The sequence below is a fragment of the Myotis nattereri genome, assembly GCF_964212035.1.
Source record: "Myotis nattereri genome assembly, chromosome: 3".
NCBI lineage: Eukaryota > Metazoa > Chordata > Mammalia > Chiroptera > Vespertilionidae > Myotis > Myotis nattereri.
The window spans coordinates 207146468-207166393 of NC_138077.1; the positions used below are offsets into that span (position 1 = coordinate 207146468).

At 57.4% G+C, this 19926-nt stretch overlaps 1 protein-coding gene across 1 annotated transcript in view; it reads right to left on the minus strand.

Moving 5' to 3' along the window:
* CROCC (ciliary rootlet coiled-coil, rootletin) overlaps positions 1-19064 on the minus strand; it is a gene marked incomplete at its 5' end in the record, with an annotated part of 33213 nt that extends 14149 nt beyond the window's left edge. The window contains 17 exon segments of the mRNA XM_081085281.1: positions 380-549; positions 1545-1672; positions 1945-2138; positions 2895-3125; positions 3513-3659; positions 4285-4429; positions 5526-5708; positions 7005-7204; positions 7626-7859; positions 8238-8321; positions 9192-9288; positions 9691-9927; positions 12821-12927; positions 13714-13890; positions 13893-14189; positions 14291-14476; positions 18930-19064. Coding sequence (XP_080941407.1) covers positions 380-549; positions 1545-1672; positions 1945-2138; positions 2895-3125; positions 3513-3659; positions 4285-4429; positions 5526-5708; positions 7005-7204; positions 7626-7859; positions 8238-8321; positions 9192-9288; positions 9691-9927; positions 12821-12927; positions 13714-13890; positions 13893-14189; positions 14291-14476; positions 18930-19064 — 2952 coding nt within the window.
* Positions 19065-19926: the final 862 nt, after the last annotated feature.

A 19926-nucleotide genomic window follows, 5' to 3' on the forward strand; every position in this document is an offset into this window, starting at 1 on the left:
ATCCAAACCCAGGCCTGTGACTCCAGAGCCAGTGTTCTTAGACAGCTCTGTTCTGTCTTGTAGTGACCTGGCCCCTCACCTTTCGCACTATGTGTTCAGGTCCTAGAGTGGTCCTTCATATGCAAACAGCACTTCTTACAAATGAAAGTGCCTTCCTGAATGAGGATCACCAGGGCTAGACCAGATCCAGGGCCTGGAATCTGTATGTTTGATAAGGAGTCCCCAGTGTTTCCTCCCAGCTGCTCCCAGGGCCTCCGGAACAGAAATAAAGTTCTGTTTCACAGAGGTGGAAACCGAGGCAGAGAGAGAAGAATGACTCGCCTGAGACCACAGAGGAGATAGAGCAGAGCCCCGCCCACCCTGACCCCGCTACCCGAACCTTCTCTCGCTGGAGTCGCTGCACGTCCTCCTCGTGGGCTGCCCGCTGCTCCCGCAGAGAGGCCTGGGCCTCCCGCTCAGCCTGCACTAGCTTCTGGGCCATCAGCTCCTTGTCCAGAGCCGCCTTCTCCTCTGCCATTGTCATCTGCTGCCGGAGGCCTGCCAGTTCTCCTGCACAGGGATAGCGGGAGGGGACAGACTTGGGTCGGAACGGAACCTCCCTGTGGACCAGCAGACTCAGGCCAGGTGAGCCATGTAGGCAAAACCCCAGAGGAGAGAGGGCCCACCAGGTACCAGCTGGGTTCCCTTGGAGAAGCTCCTCACGCCCTGGGCTTCAGTTTTCCCATCTGCTGCCTGAGCCCACGGGCCCTGCCCCATCCCCTCCCTCCCTGGAATGGCATCAAAGGGATGAAATGTCTGATGGGGAGGCTCCCACAAATGGGGAGGAAAGCAACCCCCATTGTGGATTGCTTACTATGGGTCATTTACAGATGAGGATATGCAGGCTCAGAGGAGATAGGCAATTTCCCAAAGCTGCACAGCTTTCCATGAGGCGTCTCCTTTAATGACTAATTGCCATAGACAAACTAGGTGGGCTGTTAGCACTAATGGAGGGACCACGGGGAGGGTACACCCACTGTGGACAATCTAAACCCCCCCCCCCCCGATCTTTCAGCATTTCCGTTTCTAGTTCTGTCTGGCTCAGGTGGACGAGGACGGGAAGATTAATTTTCATGGTCCAAGAAACCGGGTGGGGCGTGTGGAGAGAAGTGGGGCTGGGACTGTAGGGCCGAGAGAGTCGCTCAGAAAAGCAGCGACGGCTCCACGGAGAACTCGGAACTCTCTCAGCGCCCTGATGACAATAAGCAGCAGGCACCGCTGGCTGAGCCAGGAGCTGTGAGGCCTCAAATGCTTGCCTCACGCCTTCCTGGCAACAGCCTTAGAAAGCTGGCAATCACCTCTAACTGTCAGATGGGGAACCTGTGGCCCAGGGGGGAAGGGAATTGCTCGAAAAAGTTCAGATCTAAGCGGCAGCGGCAGGATTGGAACCCAGGTCAGCCAGACTCCAAAGCCAGTGCTCCCAACTTCCGTGAGACCCCAGACCTTGACAGGTTAGTCTGGGTTAGAGTCAGGTATTCCTCACCCAACCCCTGGCCCCCCCATACCAGTCAGGGCCTCCTTGGCCAGAAGCAGGGCCTGCCCATCAGCTTCCAGCTGCTCCCGACGGGCCTCGAGCTGGGCCAGCTGCTGCTGCACCTCGAACAGGCTGCTCTCCAGGGCTTCCTTCTCCAAGCTGCAGCACACAATCCCTCAGGCCTCAGGACTCGGCCTCCCGGGCCCCAGGAAACTGTGGATCCCAGGGCGTGGCCAGCCGTGGGCCAGGTGCCAGCCTACCTGCCCAGCCGGTCCCATGCTCCCTGGGGAAGCCTGAGCCATAGCCAGGACGCATTGGCAAGCCCTGCTCCTCAGCAACTGTGTGTGGGCCAATGCCAGGGTGCGGCTGGTGGCCCCAGGCAGACCCCCGCCCACCCGCCCCAGTGGGCTGGGCAGAGCCTAAAGCCTTACCGCAGGCGTGTGGCTTCCTCCAATAGGGTTCGGCCTTCACGCTCAGCTGCCGCCAGCTGCACAGCCAAACCGGCCCGCTCCTTGGCCAGCGCCTCCTTCTCCCGGGTCGCCCGCTCCAGCGCCTCTACCTGCCGTTGTGTCTCCCGCCGTGCCTGCTCCAGCTCATGCTCCCGCCCGCTCAGCTGTCGGGAGAGCTGGCACCCACCCAGGCACTGTGAGCACCCTCCACTCCCCCCCATAACCCCCCAGCCTGCCCACCATGCAGGACCCCAACCCTGGGCCTGACTCAGCCCTGGCCTAACAGGAAGGAGAGCAGGGTTCAAGCCCAGTCTCCACCCTGATGTGCTGTGTGTACTTGGACAAACCACAGACTTCTCTGAACCTGCAACACATACACACATGAGGGTCCTCACTCAGTTTGGGTCATAACAGAACCCTTTCTACGCCCCTGACCTTCCAGAGAAGCTGAGTATATAAAACAGACCAAAGGAGTGCTGCTTTGCAAGCCTCAGAATGGAAACACGGCCCTGCTCCCTGCAGCCGTGGCCCATAGAGGCCCCTCCCAGGAGCCCCGCACGCCATATAAAGGTCACTGTGTCCCTAAGACCCTAAGGTCCCTTCCAGTATGTCGTCCCAACAAGTCTCACATTCCAGTCCTAAAATTCTCCACCTATCATCCCATTGAGATTGTTACTGGGAGGTGATTCAGCTGCCAAGTGCTTCCACGGGCGTCCTCTTCAGAACAACCCTTTGTGATAAGAACGCTTGGCCCCGTGTCACAGATGGGGCAACTGAGGCATGGGGAGGTGGAGTAGGGCCCAGTTAGCAGAGGTGGGGCTGAACCTAAGCCCATATTCAGGCTCCTGAGCCTGCGAGTTACCCAGGACAGGTGTCGGAGGCTGGGAGGCTAGAACCCTGGCCCCACCTGCTCCCCATCCTCCATCACCCACCTGGGCCAGCTGCTCCTGCAGCCGGCAGCGCTCCTGGCGCAGTGTGGGGACCTGGTGCTCCAGGGCCTCCCGGGCCTGCTCTGCCACCCGCAAGGAGCCCTCCAGGCCCTGTCGATCCACCTCCTGCTCCAGCCGCAGCTGCTCCAGCCGCTCCTGCTCCTCCCTCGCCAGGGTGGCCTCCTGCTCCACTCGCCGCTGCTGGCCCAGCAGGGCTGCCTTTTCCTCCTCCAGCTGTGAGGCCGGTCGGGGTGGGGGTGAGTGAGCAGATCAGCCCAGCCCCTCCACCTGGGGAAAGGGGTCCCACCCAGGACCAAGGGCCACCCGCCCACCTATCACAGACAGCCCAGGGAGGCTCCCTCGGGGAAGGGGCAGTGGACACGGGGGAGAGGGAAGAAGGGAGAAAGGTCTGCAGAACTTCTTTTCTCTCAGACCATGAAAGAGAGGATAGACAGAGTCAGAGACAGAAGGACAGAAAGAGGCAGGGAGCGAGACAGAGGTGCGGGGACAGAGGTGTTCAGGGAGGTGCACAGCGAGGCAGGATGTGGGCCAAGGCTGGGCCTGAGACGCCCACTGGGGTCTCTGAGTGGGGAGCACAGGGGGGCGAGGAGGGGGACATACCTGGGCGACGAGGTGGTTCAGGCCCCGCTTGTCCTGTGCGAGGCTCTCGTTGAGGGCGCTCAGCTTGGACAAGGCGTCCCGCAGGGAGGCCTCCTCCGCCCTCAGCTTGGTCATCGCGAGCTCGAGGTCCATGCGGCCAGCCTCAGCCTGCAGGGGCCAGAACGGGGCGGCAGAGACAGGTGGGGAGAGATGGCGAGAGGGACAGAGACGGGAGCGATGGGAAAAGATGTGCAGAGACATGGAAGATGGGGAGAAACAAGAGACAGAGACGGGGTAGAGGGACAAGGGAGGCGCACGGTGAGAAATCACGGCAGAGGCCAGCGTCTAGGAAGCTACTTCAAAGCTGCCGCACACCGCAGAGCTGTGCAGAGCAGGGCAGAGGGCTCCCCAGGGGGGGCTCGGGGGTGGCACTGCTCAGGGCCCAGACTACAGGGAGTGGGGCAGGCACTCGCTAAGGACTGTGCCCCTATCCTCACAGACCCCAGGCCCGTGACCAGAGATGGGCCTGGATGACCTGAACTACAGGCACTGCCCAGGAGCGTCTGGAAAAGCAGGGATGCGGCCACTAATAGAGGTGAATTCACTTATGTCTGGGGTCAGAGGTTGGTTTGTGGCCTGGGTCAAAGGTTAGCCTGAGTCCAGAAGGAAGGGTTCTGCCTGTGATCAGGGTCGGGGGTCAGCCTGAAATAGGGGTCAGTCTGTGGCCAGGGTGAGAAGGTCTGGGGCCCAGGGCGGAGGTAGGTTTCTGGTTGTGGGGCAAACAGGGACACACCTTGGTCAGCGCCTCGGCCACCTCGGCCTTCTCAGCCTGCAACATGTCCCGCTGCAGCGTGGCACAGCTCAGCGCCTCCCTCACCTCCACCAGCTCCTTCGCCAGCCCTGAGCGCTTCACCTCCAGCTGCTCCAGCTGTCTAACGCTGTGGGACAGAAGGCGGGGGGGGTGCCCCTTGTCACTTCCCTGCCCTGCGTCTCCCTCAGCCAGCCAATCTGGAACAGGCTGGGGGCCAGGGCTGGGGCAGGAGCCCCGGTGGCAAGAGCCTTACCAGAAGGACAGCCAGGGTCACCGCCTTCTGGCTCTGTGACTCTGGGTCCCAGTTTTCACATCTGCAAAATGGGCCTCACGAAGTTGTTACAAGGATACATGACTTACTTAAGGAGACACGAAATATGTAGGATAGTGCCTGACAGAGCTCCACAAGGGCCTTTAGAAACAAGAATAATGTACTGGCTATCATTAGGACTTATGTCTCAGAGAAGTAAACAGTGCAGTGGTTAAGAGGTTAACTCTTGCCCTAACCGGTTTGGCTCAGTGGATGGAGCGTCGGCCTGCGGACTGAAGGGTCCTAGGTTCGATTCCCGTCAGGGGCATGTGCCTTGGTTGCGGGCGCATCCCCAGTGGGGAGTGTGCAGGAGGCAGCTGATCGATGTTTCTCTCTCATCGATGTTTCTAACTCTCTACCCCTCTTCCTTCCTCTCTGTAAAAATAAATCAATAAAATATATTAAAAAAAAAAAAAAAAGAGGTTAACTCTTTAGAGTGATGGGCAGAATGCTTGGGTTCAAATCCTGGCTTTTACTAACTAGCTGTGACCTTAAGGAAATTATATGACTTCTCTGTGCCTCAGTTTTACCATCCATAAAATGGGGCTAATAACAGCTCCTATATCATAGAGTTATCCTGAGGGTTAAATAAGATGATCTAATTGTTTAAAATGATATTAACACTAATATTACTGTAACTTTAATTTTTAAAAATAATGTTAATATTACTACTGGTATTTTAATTATTGTTGTTATTACCAGCCACACGCTTCCTTCCTCCAGTTCTCGGATCCCAGGTAAGTGACTGTCCCTCCCTGAGCCTGTTTACCGAGCCAGGACTGATCAGAAGACCCTACACCGGAGGGCTTCTCAAGACGGGAGGAGGCCAGGTGCTCTCTAGCCCCCAGGGACACTGTCAGGAGCCCCAAGGCCCATTCACGTGGCCTTGGCAGGGAGGCCAGGAGCTACGCACCTCCGCTCGAGCTCCCTGCGTGCCCGCGCTCTATCCTGCTCCGTGTCCTCCTTCTCTTCCTCCAGCTGGTCCCGCTGGCGCCGCAGCTCCTCCTGTGTCACCTGTAGTTTCTCCCGCTCCTGCCGCAGCTCCTCAGCCTGCTGCTGGGCCGCCTGCAGGCTATGGGCCAGGCTGTCCTTCTCCCTGCAGGACCAGGGGTAGAGGAGCTGAAGGGGATGTTGGGGCTGCTCCCATCGGGGAAAACAGCCATGCTGCCGTCCTACACGTGAGCCACAGCCTCCGTCCTCTAAGGCACGTGCCTCCAGGAAGCCTTCCCTGACCATGCCCACGGCCAACTCATTTCATCTACCTCTCCCTGAAGCTGACTCATCCCAGCAGAGGGAACCTCCTCCCCCAAACTGCCCACTTGGGGGCTCAGTGGAACAGACGGAGGCAGTGGCACTATCTCCACCAGGTTGAAGAGGTTAGACTCCTGAGATATGTGGGCAATTGTGCTGCCAGCTTGCTAGTCCATATGACCAGAAATGCCTCTATAACCCCCCAGCCCCCGTCTGGGAGGCCCAGTGGAGCTGGGTCTGTCCAGGTCTCAGAGCTTCCTGCTGTTCAGGCCAGCAGCACATGGTAGCCAGAGCAGGACAGGGGGAGGCAGCAACTGGGAGCTCGGACAATTTGCAGGGTGGTGCCATTCTCCCAACTCCAGCAGTCACAAGCAATGGGGAGGGTGCCTCCTGAGCCAGCTGGGTTTTCCAGCTCAGGCTGGGGGCCGATGGTGGTCATATCTTTCACTGTCCCGCCTCATCACTTCAAGTAGCAGCCCTTAAGCCAGCAGTTCTCAACCTGTGGGTCACAATCCCTTTGGAGGGTCGAATGACCCTTTCATAGGGGTCGCCTAAGACCATGGGGAAACACATATATAATTACATATTGTTTTTGTGATTAATCACTATGCTTTAATTATGTTCAATTTGTAACAATGAAATTGGGGGTCACCACAACATGAGGAACTGTATTAAAGGGTCGCGGCATTAGGAAGATTGAGAACCACTGCCTTAAGCATACAAGACACGATAGCTAGCAGTAGGTGGAAAAACATACACCATGATAGTAAGTAAAAATAGCAGAATGCAAAGTGAGGTGTCCGTTGTGCACATAATGTAAAAGCCTCTCCTTCCAAGGCACGGGCAGCATTGGTTTTGCTCAGTTCCAATTCCTATCCCGGCCACACCCCGTGAGCTTGGACAAGCCTCTCAAGCTTTGGCAGGAAGACTAATTGGAGATTATACACATAAAATGCCTGGCCACGAGCCTGGCACACAGTAGGTGTACAGGAAACGTTTGCTACCTCACTGCCAGAAAACATACACACATGGCTCGTTAGGACCATATTGGTGCAAATCTGCACGCTTCCAGGCTGGGGCTGGTGCTGGGCCCAGACACCGATTGATTCTCCGAGGCCCCCACTTCCGACCTCCCAGGCACCTGTTCAGGAGGTCGATGGCACTCCGCAGACGCTGGGCCTCGCGCTGGGCATCCTCCTGGGCCTGGGTGGCCCCATCGGTCTTGTCCCGCAGACGCTGCAGCTGGTCCTCCAGGGCACGGCGCTCACCCTCGCTGTCACCAAGCTGCTTCCGCAGTGTGCCCAGGAGGTCCTGGCTGGCCTCGTAGCGCCCACGCATGTCCTGTGGCGTGGGAACCCCTGAGTCTGGGGGAGCCACTGAGCCCTCAGAGCCCCCTGCTCCTGTGCTAGCTCCAGGGACGTACCGCAGCCTACTCGGTGGCCTAGGCCTGAGGCAGGAGAGTGGCCAGGCTTCCACTCCCTATGCTGAGCCCTCCACCTGGACTCTGCGCCTCCATCTCCCTGAGGTCCCCAGCAAATCCAGCCTAAGTACATTCCCTCCCCAGGCTCCGCCCCCAGCTGCCCAAGCCCCTCCCACTCGGGGCTCGGATTCTACCCCTGAGCTCTCAGCCACCTCCAAGAACCCTGACTCCTGTCTCAGGGCTCTGACTCCACCCTGGGATGCTCACGCTCCGCCCCCAGAACACTGGCTCCGCCCCTGGGCTGCCCAAACCCCTCCTCCAGGACGCTTGGGCCCTTGCTACCTGGACCTGTAGCTGGCGTTTGTGCAGGGCGGAGTGGATCAGGGCGAGCACGGAGGAGTCCGAACAGGCTGGGGATGGGCCTCGGCGCGGGGAGCGACCGCGGCCGGGCGAGGAGCGCCTTGATGGGGACGGGGTCCGGGGGCCCGAGAGCCCCCGCAGACTGCCGTCTGACGCATCAGCGGTGTGCTCGGAGCCACTTAGCTGGACACCGCTCTCCATGTCGGACAGAACGGCCTGAGGGGTGGGGCAGTAGGGAGGTTAGTTGGGCAAAGACGCCCAGTAGGGGCAGAGGGGTCGCAGCGGCCATGTGACTAGCTTCATCCCCAAATCTGCAGCACAGCCTGAGCCCCCTTCCAGCAAGGCTTCCTGATTCCGCTCCCGCTAGCTCACAGCCCTCAGCCCGCCAGGTGCGGCCTCCCATGTATTGGGAAGACATCACTGGGCCTTTCTCACAGATGGGCCTGAACCTCTCGCAGGCACGACCACAGGTTCCCCAACCACTGGCAGTTCTGGCCAAGGCCACCAGAGGAGCTGGCGGCCCTGGACTGCCTGGCCTTGCCCTGCCCAGGGCTCCCACCCTCTGGCCTCTCCCGGCTCCCTCCCACCTCACACCTGTGCCAGGTCCCTCAAGGTCTGCTGCAGCCCCTCGCCCTCCTCTGTGTCCAGGCCGGGCTGCTCCTGGAGCTGCAGGGCTTCCTGGAGTCGTGGCGAAGAGACGAGGAGAGGGTGGTCAGGGTCTGTGCCCTAATCCCAAACCTACTCATTCCCTCCCTGGGCCCCACCCATCAGGCGGCCTCGAAGGCCATGGCCATAGTCCAGCCGCTCGGTCACCTCACAGCAGCACTAAGTGCCCTGAACAGACGAGGCCCAGAGAAGTGCAGTGTCCCACCTCAGGTCACACAGCCTACTGGGGAAGAGCTGGACATAGAACGGGGCCTGGCCCCACACAGAAGGGTGACCAACCCAGCCGGCACCTTTGAGGGGTGTCCCTCGGGTGGGGAGGCAGCTGAGTTCCAAGAGAAAGAGCCCGGGACTAGCAGATTACGGGCATGAGCTCAAGTCCTGACTCCCCAGACTGAGTCTCGGGACAAGTATTTCCTCTGGGGCCTCGGGTTTCTCATCTGTATAAGGCAGCAGTTCTCAACCTGTGGGTCGCGACCCCCTTGGCGGTCGAACGACCCTTTCACAGAGGTCGCCTAAGACCATCCTGCATATCAGATATTTACATTACGATTCATAACAGTAGCAACATGACAGTTATGAAGTAGCAACGAAAATAATTTTATGGTTGGGTCACAACATGAGGAACTGTATTTAAAGGGCCAGAAGGTTGAGAACCACTGGTCTAAGGGGATCCTGTTACAGGGCTGCTGAGAGGATGAAATGGGATAAGAGTTCAATGTGCTCACACTAAGCCTCACACACACTAGATGCTCAGTTAATGAGGGTGATCCAGTCTGAGTGGGAAGCTCCACGGTGGCCCAACAGCCCGGCCCTCAGCCTGTGCCCACGGGTCTGGTCAGTGCCCCATCCCGCCCTGCCACACCTCCAGGGCAGGCCTCTCACCAGGGCCTCAAGCTTCTCCGTGAGGGCCTTGTTGACCCGATCCTTCTCCAGGTTCTGGTTCTGAAGGCGCTCCACTGTCAGGGCCAGCTCTGTCACTCTGGAGGTGGGGGAGCAACAGAGGTGAATGGGAGACTCTCCCCAGTTTGTCCTCCAACCCTCCAGCTCTGTGTCCTGCACGCTTCCCCAAACCTGAGGCAGGGACCCCAGGATTCACTTCCCTGGCTGTATGACCTTGAGCAAGTCACTTCCGTCTGTAAATGAGAATGAGGTTGCCCCCCAGGTTGTCTCCTGGGGAGGCACCCTGAGACTTGTCGAGGTTGCAGGAGCTGGGAGGAAATCTGGTATCAGAGGTTGAACTGCTTGTGCTGTGCCCTGGGCAAGAGCCCCCTGGACTTCAGTTTCCCAACAGGGGTGTCTGGGAAGACTGGCTGAGCTCAAGCCCGTCCCCAGTGAACAGACCCCTCCGCCCCTGCCTCACGTGGTACCTACGGGCACCCACCTGGCATTGAAGTCGGCCTTGTCCAGGTTGCTCTGCATCTGCAGCTGGGCCAGGCCCTCCTCCTGCAGCACCTTGCCCCGCAGCTGCTCCTCCAGCTGGGCCTGCAGCAGCGCCTGCTTCTCCAGGGCTGCCTCGGCCCGGCTCTCGGCCAGCTGCAGGCCCGCGCTCAGCCCCAGGCCCGCTTCCTGGATGGCTCGTGAGGTCCGGGCCAGCTCCCCTCCCAGCTGCAGCAGATCTCTGGTGGAGAGAACACACAGCAGGGATGGGATGGCGGTGGGCTCCCAAGCGTCAATTAAAACTACACTGGGATGCCATTTGTCACCATTAGCATGGGGGGAAAGTCACACAATGCACCGTGTGGGTGAGGCTATGGGAAAACAGACCCTCCCCCACACTGCTGGGAGGGCAACCACAGCTGAGGGCAGTGAGAAAGCGCTCTGAAAACGACTAACTGATGGGCTCTTTGTGACCCACCAACTCCACTTCTAAGAATTTATCCTACAGAGATGCCTCAACACATGGGAGATGGCCTGTGTATAAAGTGATGCCCTGCAGCATGCTCAGGCCAAAAATGCTGGTGCAACCTAAATGGCCATCAAAAGGACTGCTCTTAAACACAACATGACACATCCATTCTGTGGGATAACTGTAGCCGAGAAAAACGAATGGGGAAGCTCTTCAGAGCCTGAAATGCAACCACTCCCACTGTAACTCAGTTAGAACTATGCGGTGAAGAAAGCATCAAGCGCTGGCTGCTATCCTGGTTGGTTGGAGCGTCTCCCCAATGCACCAAGGTTGCGGATTCAATCCCCCATCAGGGCACATACAAGAATCAACCAATGAATGCAAAAATGGGTGGAACAGCAAATCGATGTCTCTCTCTCTCTAAAATAAATGAAGAAAATAAAAAGCACCTTCAAGAACTGCAAAGATGAAATTCTAACAAGAATATATAAAAGGGTGTGTGTGTGTGTGTGTGTGTGTGAGAGAGAGAGAGAGAGAGAGAGAGAGAGACAGAGACAGAGACAGAGAGATCTGCTGTATTTGCTTGTAAAAAAGAAGCCTGAAGGCATATTGCTTGCCTCCAGGAGGGAGAGGAGAGGAGTGTCTGAGGCCAGGGGTTGGAGGGGGCCTTTTCATCATACACCCTTTTGAAATTGGAATTTGTGAATATATGAATTATTCAAAAGTAAAATATTAGGTCCTGGCCAGTGTGGCTTGGTTGGTTGGAGCGTCATCCCATACACCAAAAGTTGGCAGGTTAGATTCCCAGATAAGGCACATGATCCCCAGTCAGGGCACATGCAGGAGGCACCTCAATCGATGTTTCTCTCCCTCTTTCCCTTCCTCTCTCTAAAATCAAATTTTTAAAAAGTAAAATTTTAAATGCTAATTAAAAATAGAGCATACTTTAAATACATCAAATGGGTTAAATCCTCTCGTTTCCTGAATGAATGGTACCACTGGGTGTCTAACGCAAGGAGAGGAGGTGACTCATTACGGAAGAATCCCAGCTGAGACAGGAAGGAGTGACGGGAGATGATCACAATCTTGCAGCCCTGATGAATGCCTGGGCTTGGCACTGAGCATCTGAGGCTGCCGGTGCACAGAGACGCCCAGGCATTCGGGGCCTCCTGATGAAAGAGCACCCAGCACTTACGAAGAAGTCTTGTAAAAAAACCCAAAGAAACAAACAAACAAAAAACCCCCCTGAACCTGAATCTGATCAAGCTTTAAATCCAACGTCCAGTTTACAAGAACCACAGGGGACAAAGGTGTTAAATGACACCACAGAATCCAGACTGTGGGAAACTTCGGACAACTGTCCCAGTTTCCTGAACAAATAACAGAGATTAAAGGACAAATCAGCCCGTCGCATTTTGTGAACATCTACGGGTCCTGATTCAAACACACTGTCAGGACGAGCAGTGAAGCAAACCATCTGTGACATTGATGAGCCCATTGGGAATCTGGACACACTAAATATTTGATATTTTAACAAAAGATCGTTAAATACATTTTTAATGTAAAAAAGGAAACAAATTGGTCTCCCTGTCTCTGGGCTCTCTCCACAGCCTCACCTGCTCAGCCCAAGCAGGACCGAGCCCCCTGCCAGAACACGCCAGCCCCCTCCAGCCCCCTGCTAGCCCGCTCTGTTCACCTGCCTCTCTCTCCAACCTCCCCACCCCCAGTGCCATTTCTCCCGCCTCCACACCTTTGCTCAGGCTGTACACTCTGTCTGGAGTGCCCCAGCTCTGCCAGTTAAAATCCCACCCATCCCTGAGGTCAATGCAAATTCCACCTCCGCTATGAAGCATCTTTCTGACCCTCCCATCCTTGTGTGAATTGAGGACATTCTCTGTTCCACTTTCATGTCACTGATCACTCACTTCCTTGGTCTAGAATTTGGGGGGGGGGGTCTATTTCTTTTTATCGCTAGAGGTGGTAAGGTCCTTGGTAGTAGAAGCTGAATATTCTAGTGGATTAAAAGCAGTTGTCAATCCTGACTCAGCCACTTACCACCATGTGACCTTGGAAAGGTCATTCTACCTCTCTGAGCCTCAATGTCCTCATCTGTAAAATGGGAAATATTACTATTCCTACTTCACAGAGATGCTGGAAATGAGATGAAATGAAATGTACAAAGAGCCTAGCTCAGAGGAAATACCTAGTAAATGTTGACTGTCACGATCATAATAAGAGTTCATTATTATAGTTGCTTCTGCATCTCCAAGGGCCTGCCCCGCCGTAGTTGTGTTGGGTTGGACTGAAGTTCAACTGAGTTGAGCTGAATTCAGCTTAAAAAGTGGGTGCCCCTCCAAGCCAGTGTGGCTCAGTGGATAGAGCATCGGCCTGCGGACTGAAGGGTCCCAGGCTGGATTCCGGTCAAGGGCACACGCCCGGGTCGTGGGCTTGATCTCCAATGGGGGTCGTGCAGAAAGCAGCCGATCAATGATTCTCTCTCATCATTGATGTTTCTGTCTCTCTCTCCCTCTCCCTTTCTCTCTGAAATCAATAAAAATATTTTTTAAAAAAGGAAAGAAAAATGATATTTAAAAAAAAAAAGTGGGTGCCCCCCAGTGCTGCTGCAGCATCTCCCCACGTCACCCCTCCGCCAGCCGGACCTCACCTCTCGGTAAACATCTTCACCTCGCTGACCAGCCGCCGGACGCCCACAACCTGCCTCCAGAGGAGGAGCAGGCGGCTGTGCTCGCTGCTGAAGTAGGCGTTGAAGGACTGGAGGGAAGACAGGGGGAGTGAGGGGCTGCGGGGAGGGCCACCCGCTCTGCCCCAGCTCTGACCATCTGGGAGGCACTGTCGCCCAGGGAGGGGGTCTTCCTGGGGGTCAGGTCTGGGCCTGCACACAGGGCTGTGTCGAAACTGCCAGCCTCTCACTGCCAAGCCTCCCTCTGGCACTGGAAAACGGGTTTCAATGGCGCTGCAGTCCCAAGAGGCAGCGAGAAGGGCAGAGAGTGCTGGCTCTGAGGTTTGCACCCCAGCCGCCTGGCCGGGCAGGTTACTAACCTCTCTTTAAAATGAGGACGACAGCCCTGGCCAGTTTGGCTCAGTGGATAGAGCGTCAGCCTGTGGACTCAAGGGTCCCAGGTTCGATTCTGGTCAAGAGCATGTACCTTGGTTGCGGGCACATCCCCAGTGGGGAGTGTGCAGGAGGCAGCTGATCGATGTTTCTAACTCTCTATCCCTCTCCCTTCCTCTCTGTAAAAAGTCAATAAAAATATATTAAAAAAATAAATAAATAAAATAAAATGAGGACGACAGCACCTACCATGCTCAGTTACTCTGAGAAATAGGGAAGAAATGAATACTCAGCACATGGAATGTGCAATCAAGGCCAACTATGATTATGACAACTATTTACCTCTCCTAAAGGGCTTCTGTGGCCAGCAGGGCCTCCCGCTCCTTCTCCCGAAGCCCGAGTCCTCTCCACTCTACAAAGACGCTTCCCCTTGGCTCAGGCTGGACCCACCAGGCCCCACTGGCCTCCCGGAACCCTGTGCCCACCTCCTCCTCACGCCTCCACGCCACCTCCCGCTGCTCCAGCTCCTTCCGACTGCGTGTCCAGTCACTGGTCACCTTGCGTATGTCCTCTCTCAGAGCCTGATTGGCTGAGCTTGCCTGGTCCAGCTGCTCTCGGAGCATAGCGTTCACCTGGGCCAGGCTGCTGCTCCTGGGTGGGACAAAGAGGGACCAATGGGCTCATGGTTGGAGAGGACCGCCCTGCCAGCCATCTTCTCTTCCTGCTGGGTGCCCCACCTCTGCTGCTCCTCCTCCAGGCGGATGAGGGCGCTCTCCAGGTCTCTGCTGTGCTCTGCGTCCTGGGTGGGAGAAGTGGGCATCAGGTTGGGCACGAGGAGGAAAGGGCCTGCCCTGCCCTGCCCTGACCTGGCACCCACCCTCAGCCGCTGTTGCTCCAGCTCTGTGGATCTCTCCAACAGCTGCTGCTCCAGCTCTGAGCCCTTCTTCTTGTACTGGAGAATCTGGGGATGGGTGGTGAGCAATGGTTAGCCCCAGGGGGTGGGGGCAGGGCAGAGTGAGCAAGCACATTGGGTAGGCAGGAGCAGGAGTGGGCGGCCCTGACCTTGGCCTGCAGCCGTTGCACGAGCTGGGCTTGCCGCTGCTGGCCCTCCTGGTAGGCCTGCAGCTTTCGCCGGTAGGAGGCCTGCTCCTCCTGCAGCTGCCTCCGCAGCTCCACGCTCTGCCGTACCAGCCCCCTGGGCTCCTGTGTTTCCAGCTCCCCAGACTCCAGCCGCACAGCCTGCTCCAGCTGCAGGGAAGGGCCCTGGGTGAGAGTCCTCCGTCTCCAGGGAAGGCAGACACAGGCCTCTGCAGGGAGCACCAGGCTTGGCCCAGACCCACAATGCCTTGCAGGCACATTTGGGCAAGCCTGGATGCAATGCACGTATGCATGGCCTAAGGCAGCCATGCCTGGACACACAGACGGGGCATGCATGGACACACAAACATACGCATGCAAAACACAAAGAAGACGCACCTGGGGTAAACCTTAGAGGCCCTGGTGCACTGTGAGCCTCTCTTCCAAAGCAACTAACCCCACTGTGGTTGATGATTCTTAGATCCGTGCCCACGTCTTCCCACCCCAAACCCAAGTGAGCTCAGGAAAGCCTGTTGTTCCCATTGTATCTTAAGCCTACAGCAGTGTTAGTGGCATGTTCATTGAGATCATGAATTAATGGCATAAGCACATGTGAATACATTCAGACAGAGGCATCAATGCATGCCTACTGAGCTTAGAGACATGCACACACATAAGGCACACAGGCGGTGTCAAACATCCCCAGGGTGACACAGATGAACTCCCCGGCCTGTCCCCACTCCCTCACATGCAGCACTCAGATTTGTAAGAGGTGCACACGCATGTTCTATACCGTGTGGCTTATTAATGCCTGAGCCCCGGCCCGGCCTCAGGCTCCCACCTCTCCCTGACCTCATGGGAAGCCTCTGCTGCCAGCGCCCTTCCTTCACCCCTAGGTGCCTTGCAGCCGCTCCATCGTCAGGCCCTGTAGGCCCAGGAAGGAGGCCTGCCTGGCTCTGGCTGCTCCAATAGCCTTGGAACCCTCTATCCTCCTTAGGCACCTGCTGGTCCCAGGGGGCCCCTCAGATTCCACCTGTGGGGGAAGCAACTGAGGATGAGTGGGACTAACAGGAGCGACAGTGCCCAGGGCGAGCCAACAGGAAGACAGCCCAGCCCCGTGGACTCTGGCACCAGCCCACACTCACCGTCTACAGCCTGGGCAGGGCATTCACACGTCCACCCACGCCCAGTCCCAGGGCAGCCAACGGCGAAGACAGCTGCTCTCCCCCACACTAATAACGGGGCCAGGTTAGTGGCAGGTGCCGGTTCCCTCCAGCTGTTCCCTGCACTGATCCAGTGCGCCCAGGAGACGCTTAAGGAGCCACTGGGAAAGCTGGAAACAACTTCTTCTCTGCCTCCCCGCTCCCCCCAAGGACAGCACTGGGGCAGGGTGACTGTGGCCCCTGGAGCCACCCACAGGGAGGGGCTGGTGGGGGCTTCAATTCAAGTTGGGGGAACAACTCGGTCTGAAGGTGTGGGCGGAGGTGGTACGCAGGTCTCTGTGAAGGCTGGGCTGCAGGCCTGTGACCAGTGTGTGCAAGCCGTCCACCTCAGTCAGGGGACCGGCAGTGTCCACATCCGAGCATGCGGGCGGTGGCACTGAAATGCTGTGTGTTGTGCCTCGATGCAGGTGTATCTCACGGGGGTGAGTGGGGAGTATTTTGTCATTTGTCTCCACCTGGGACCCTGAGTGTCTCCGTGTCTAGGCCTTCGGGGGACCTGAGAGAGGGGGTGTCTGTGGTCGCAGGTCTAGATCGTGGTGCAGGTGGGTACGTCTGTGTGTACCCGTGTGTTCACATGTTTGGGAGTTGGAGCGTGTGTCTGGGCTCTGAGTGTCTGTGGTGTGTGTGTCGGTGACTGTTCTCTGTGCTGACTTTTGGCTGTGTGTGTCCCCAGCATGTGAGACAATGTGCTGTGTTGTGCGCAGGATGGATACATCACTGCTGTGACCGTGCACCTGTGTGAGACATGCCACACCTGGGTGGGACGGGGTGGTGTCTGGCCGTGGGTGCAGAGTCTGCAGTGGTGTGTTTGTGCATTTGTGTATGTCTGTGTGGGTCTGACTGGCCTGTGCTGTGTGTTTTACACAGGCGTTTGGGCCAGGCGCTATCTGCTCCTGTGATTTAGAGGGGCTCAGGCGGTCGTCAGGTATTCCACTTGCTTCCCCAGTGCTCAGAGCCAGGCCCGGGTCACTCCCAACCATACCTCACCCCTTTCCACCAACTTCACCCTCACAAAACAGCCTTTCAATTTTACTAGTAATTCAAAAGGAGAGAAGGGTATCACCAAGCCAGGGATGAAAGAAGTTTACAGTCTCCCCTAGCAACCACTGCCCTAGTACCGTTATTATTCGAGTCACTCTATCCAGGTTGCCATGGACACAGGGAGCCCAGGGGGCCCATTCTGTAGAATCCATGGGGTGGCTATTCCCTCCTTCCCATCCCAGCTGCCTCACCCAACACCTGCTCCTCAGGGACAGGAAGAATGGGGTGGGGGTGGGGGGCTCCACAGGGAGTTTAAGGGCCTCCTTCTGAACTTGGAGGTGGCTGCTGGGAACCCTTTGCCTGTCTCCCTACATGCAATCAACAGGACACAAATCCCTACCTCACCTCCACTCTCTTTTCCCAGGGATGCTGTGGCCCGCCAACCTAGCCCACATGCAACAGTTATGGCCACAGGGGCAAGCCTGCCACCTGCAGCGTGGGGACAAGGGGGCAGCAGGGACAGACAGTGCCACAGGCCCTCGGAGCCCAGGCCAGGGGCCTCACCCCAGCTCCACCACTGGGCCCATCACACTCATTTCTGGGTCTGTTCCCCACCTGCAATAGATGATCGCCAGGCTCTGCTGTTCTCTGTGACCCACACCGCCCCGGAAAAGGCCCGGAGGTCATGCTCATGCAATCCCTGCCTCCGGGGGGGTGAGGGGGCACTGACACCATCTCCCCGAGGACAGTCAAGCACCAGGTTCATTCTACAAGTTACTCTGGGTCTCCCTGGCCACAGGGTGGAATTTTCTAGACTTAACGCCGACCCCTACTCCCGTGCTGAGGCCCCAGCCCCAGCAGCTGTGTCCTAGTAGAAAAAGGAACCTGTCGCCTGTTCCCTCTTCTTCCCTTCTCCTGCCAGCCAGGGGGGCAGTGCTGGCTTCATTGTCAGCCAGAACCTGGCATTTAAGAGGCAGCCCCCCATGAGCCTGGCAGCGTGCCAGGGGCCAAAAGATGAGAGGCCTAAACTGGGAGAGGGTTGGCTCAGGGCCCCATCATCACCGACAATGTGGAACTGGAGCCAGTTGGCCCTCCACACCCCCTGCAAACCTTGGGAAGACCGGCTCTGAGCTATCCCGTGCTGGGGCCTGCTCCCTGCAAGTCCCAACAAGTCAGGGGCCTGTCTGGGCGGGCAGACATCAGGACACAGGCACAGCCCACAGCCACACTCAGAACTGCTCAGCCCTCTTCCCTGAGCAGGTCAGCGCCGGGGTCCTGGTACCACACAGAGGACCCTGAGCAGCTTCAGTCTCCCATTTGCAACATCAGAACGTCACGTCTGAGGTCCTTCCAGCTTCTCAGGGGCCAGCTGCCCCCTGGGACTCCCAGCCCAACTGTCTCTTCCCACCCCCAAGAAACAAAGCGGTAATGCAGAGCCCTGGGCTGGGAGTCGAGAGACTAGCATTAATTGGCTGTGTGACCCCAAGCACAGTGCCTTCCCTCTCTGAGCCTCCATTATCTCCTCTGTTAATGAGCATCACCATGGTCCCACCCTTGGTGCATTACATGTAAAGCACCCAGCACCTGTCTGGCCAGTAGGCATTCGATAAATGGTGGCTGCTATTACGACTGTTAGTAATACGCACGCATTTTCCATCTACACACATTCTCCTTCCCTCACGCAACTCTTCCACCACGTGCAGCCACCACCAACTCCCCAGGGTCACCTCCTAGGAGTCTGGAGGTCCAGAGAGGACAGTGTACAGAGGACAACCTGCACCTCTGGCCCTGGCCACACCGGCCTCCTGGCCAGGCCCTGGGACCCCCGCAAGCCTGAGGCACAGGTTCCCAGGGGAAGTGAACCCGTCTGGACTTGGAGGCAGGCCTGGCTTCGCCTGCCATGGCTGGGCCTCACCCCCACGGGGAGTGTGGCTGCCTGTGCCTACCCCCGTCTTGCCGCAGAGCCCAGCCACTGTTGGGTGAAGCCCCAAACCCATCCCCACTACAGAAAACAGACTCCGAGCCCGATTGGCATGGCTCAGTGGTTGAGCGTCAACCAATGAACCAGGAGGTGAGGGTTCGATTCCCAGTCAGGGCACATGCCTGGGTTGCAGGCTCAATCCCCAGTGTGGGGCGTGCAGGAGGCTGCCGATCAATGATTCTCTCATCATCGATGTTTCTATCTCTCTCCCCTTCTCCCTTCCTCTCTTAAATCAATTTTAAAAAAGAAAAGAAAACAGACTCCAAGAGCAGAGTGATTTGCTCAAGGCCATCCAAGTTGGCTGAGCCACAGTTCGAACCCAGGCCGGCCTGAGTCCAGGCGCACCTTTTTGCCCAGTGTGCAGGCCTGCCCTGGACATCTCCCTGACCTCACATCAGGGAGCAGCTGGCTCAGCTCTCAGCCCCCAGGCAGCACCCACCCTCTCGCTGACCGCGTTGTACTTGATGGCCAGCTCATCACGCTCGGCCCGGCTCTGGGCCAGCAGGTCCTCCACGCGGGACAACTCCTGTTGCAGCAACTGGTTCTCCTCCTGCAGCGACAGCATTGATGCCATCTCTGTGGCCGACAGCAGGGCTGGAGAGGGACAGCAGGCATGTGGTTAGCTTCCAGCTGGGTCCAGGGGGACATCTTCCCTTTCCCCTCCAGGTGCCCTACCCACCAGTGGAGGCAGGAAGATGGACCAGGACCCAGCACCAGGTCACACAAACGAAGAACAGGAAGGTGGGCAAAGCCACGGGCCTAGGGCTAGGCTTAGAGTGGACACAACTACAGCTGGTGTGGCCCCAGCCGGCCCAGGAGGTACAGGAAGGAGGCTCATTAGGAGTCAGGAGACTAGGCCCCAAGTTCTAGCTCCTTCCTTCTGCAGCTACTACTATTCTCTGGATCTCAGTTTTTCAGATCTGTAAAATGGGTGGAACAGTAACCAGGCCCAGGAGAGCACGTAACTTCTGAGACCAGGGCTCAGGTTGGTCAGGTTCTAAGGAAGAAAAGGAGGAAGTAGAGGAAAAAAGGAGAGGCCACAGGGAAAAGGAACCCCATTTTGTGGGCTCCCTTCCACCTGATGGAACTGGACATATGCCATAGGCCTCTCGGCTCTCTAAGTCCCTGTCTGTGGCTCCCAGGGGCCCCAAGGAGGCTGAGGTTAGACAAGGACCATGGCAGGAACACCAGGAACACCCCCAAGGAGAGCTGCAACCTCCAGCTGGGACTGAGGGTGCCCTCCCAGACTCTCAAACCGTGTATTTGGTGTGAGTTCCACCCACCAGAAGGAGCAGGGGCCCATCAGCCTTCCTGGGGGGCAAGGGGGAGAAGGGAGATGGACAGTACCACCACCCACCCCCCGCTTGGATTTCTACAAAGCCCTGAGCTAAGCTGAACTGCCCGCCCCCCCCTTATAATCTCGGGTTCAGCCAGCT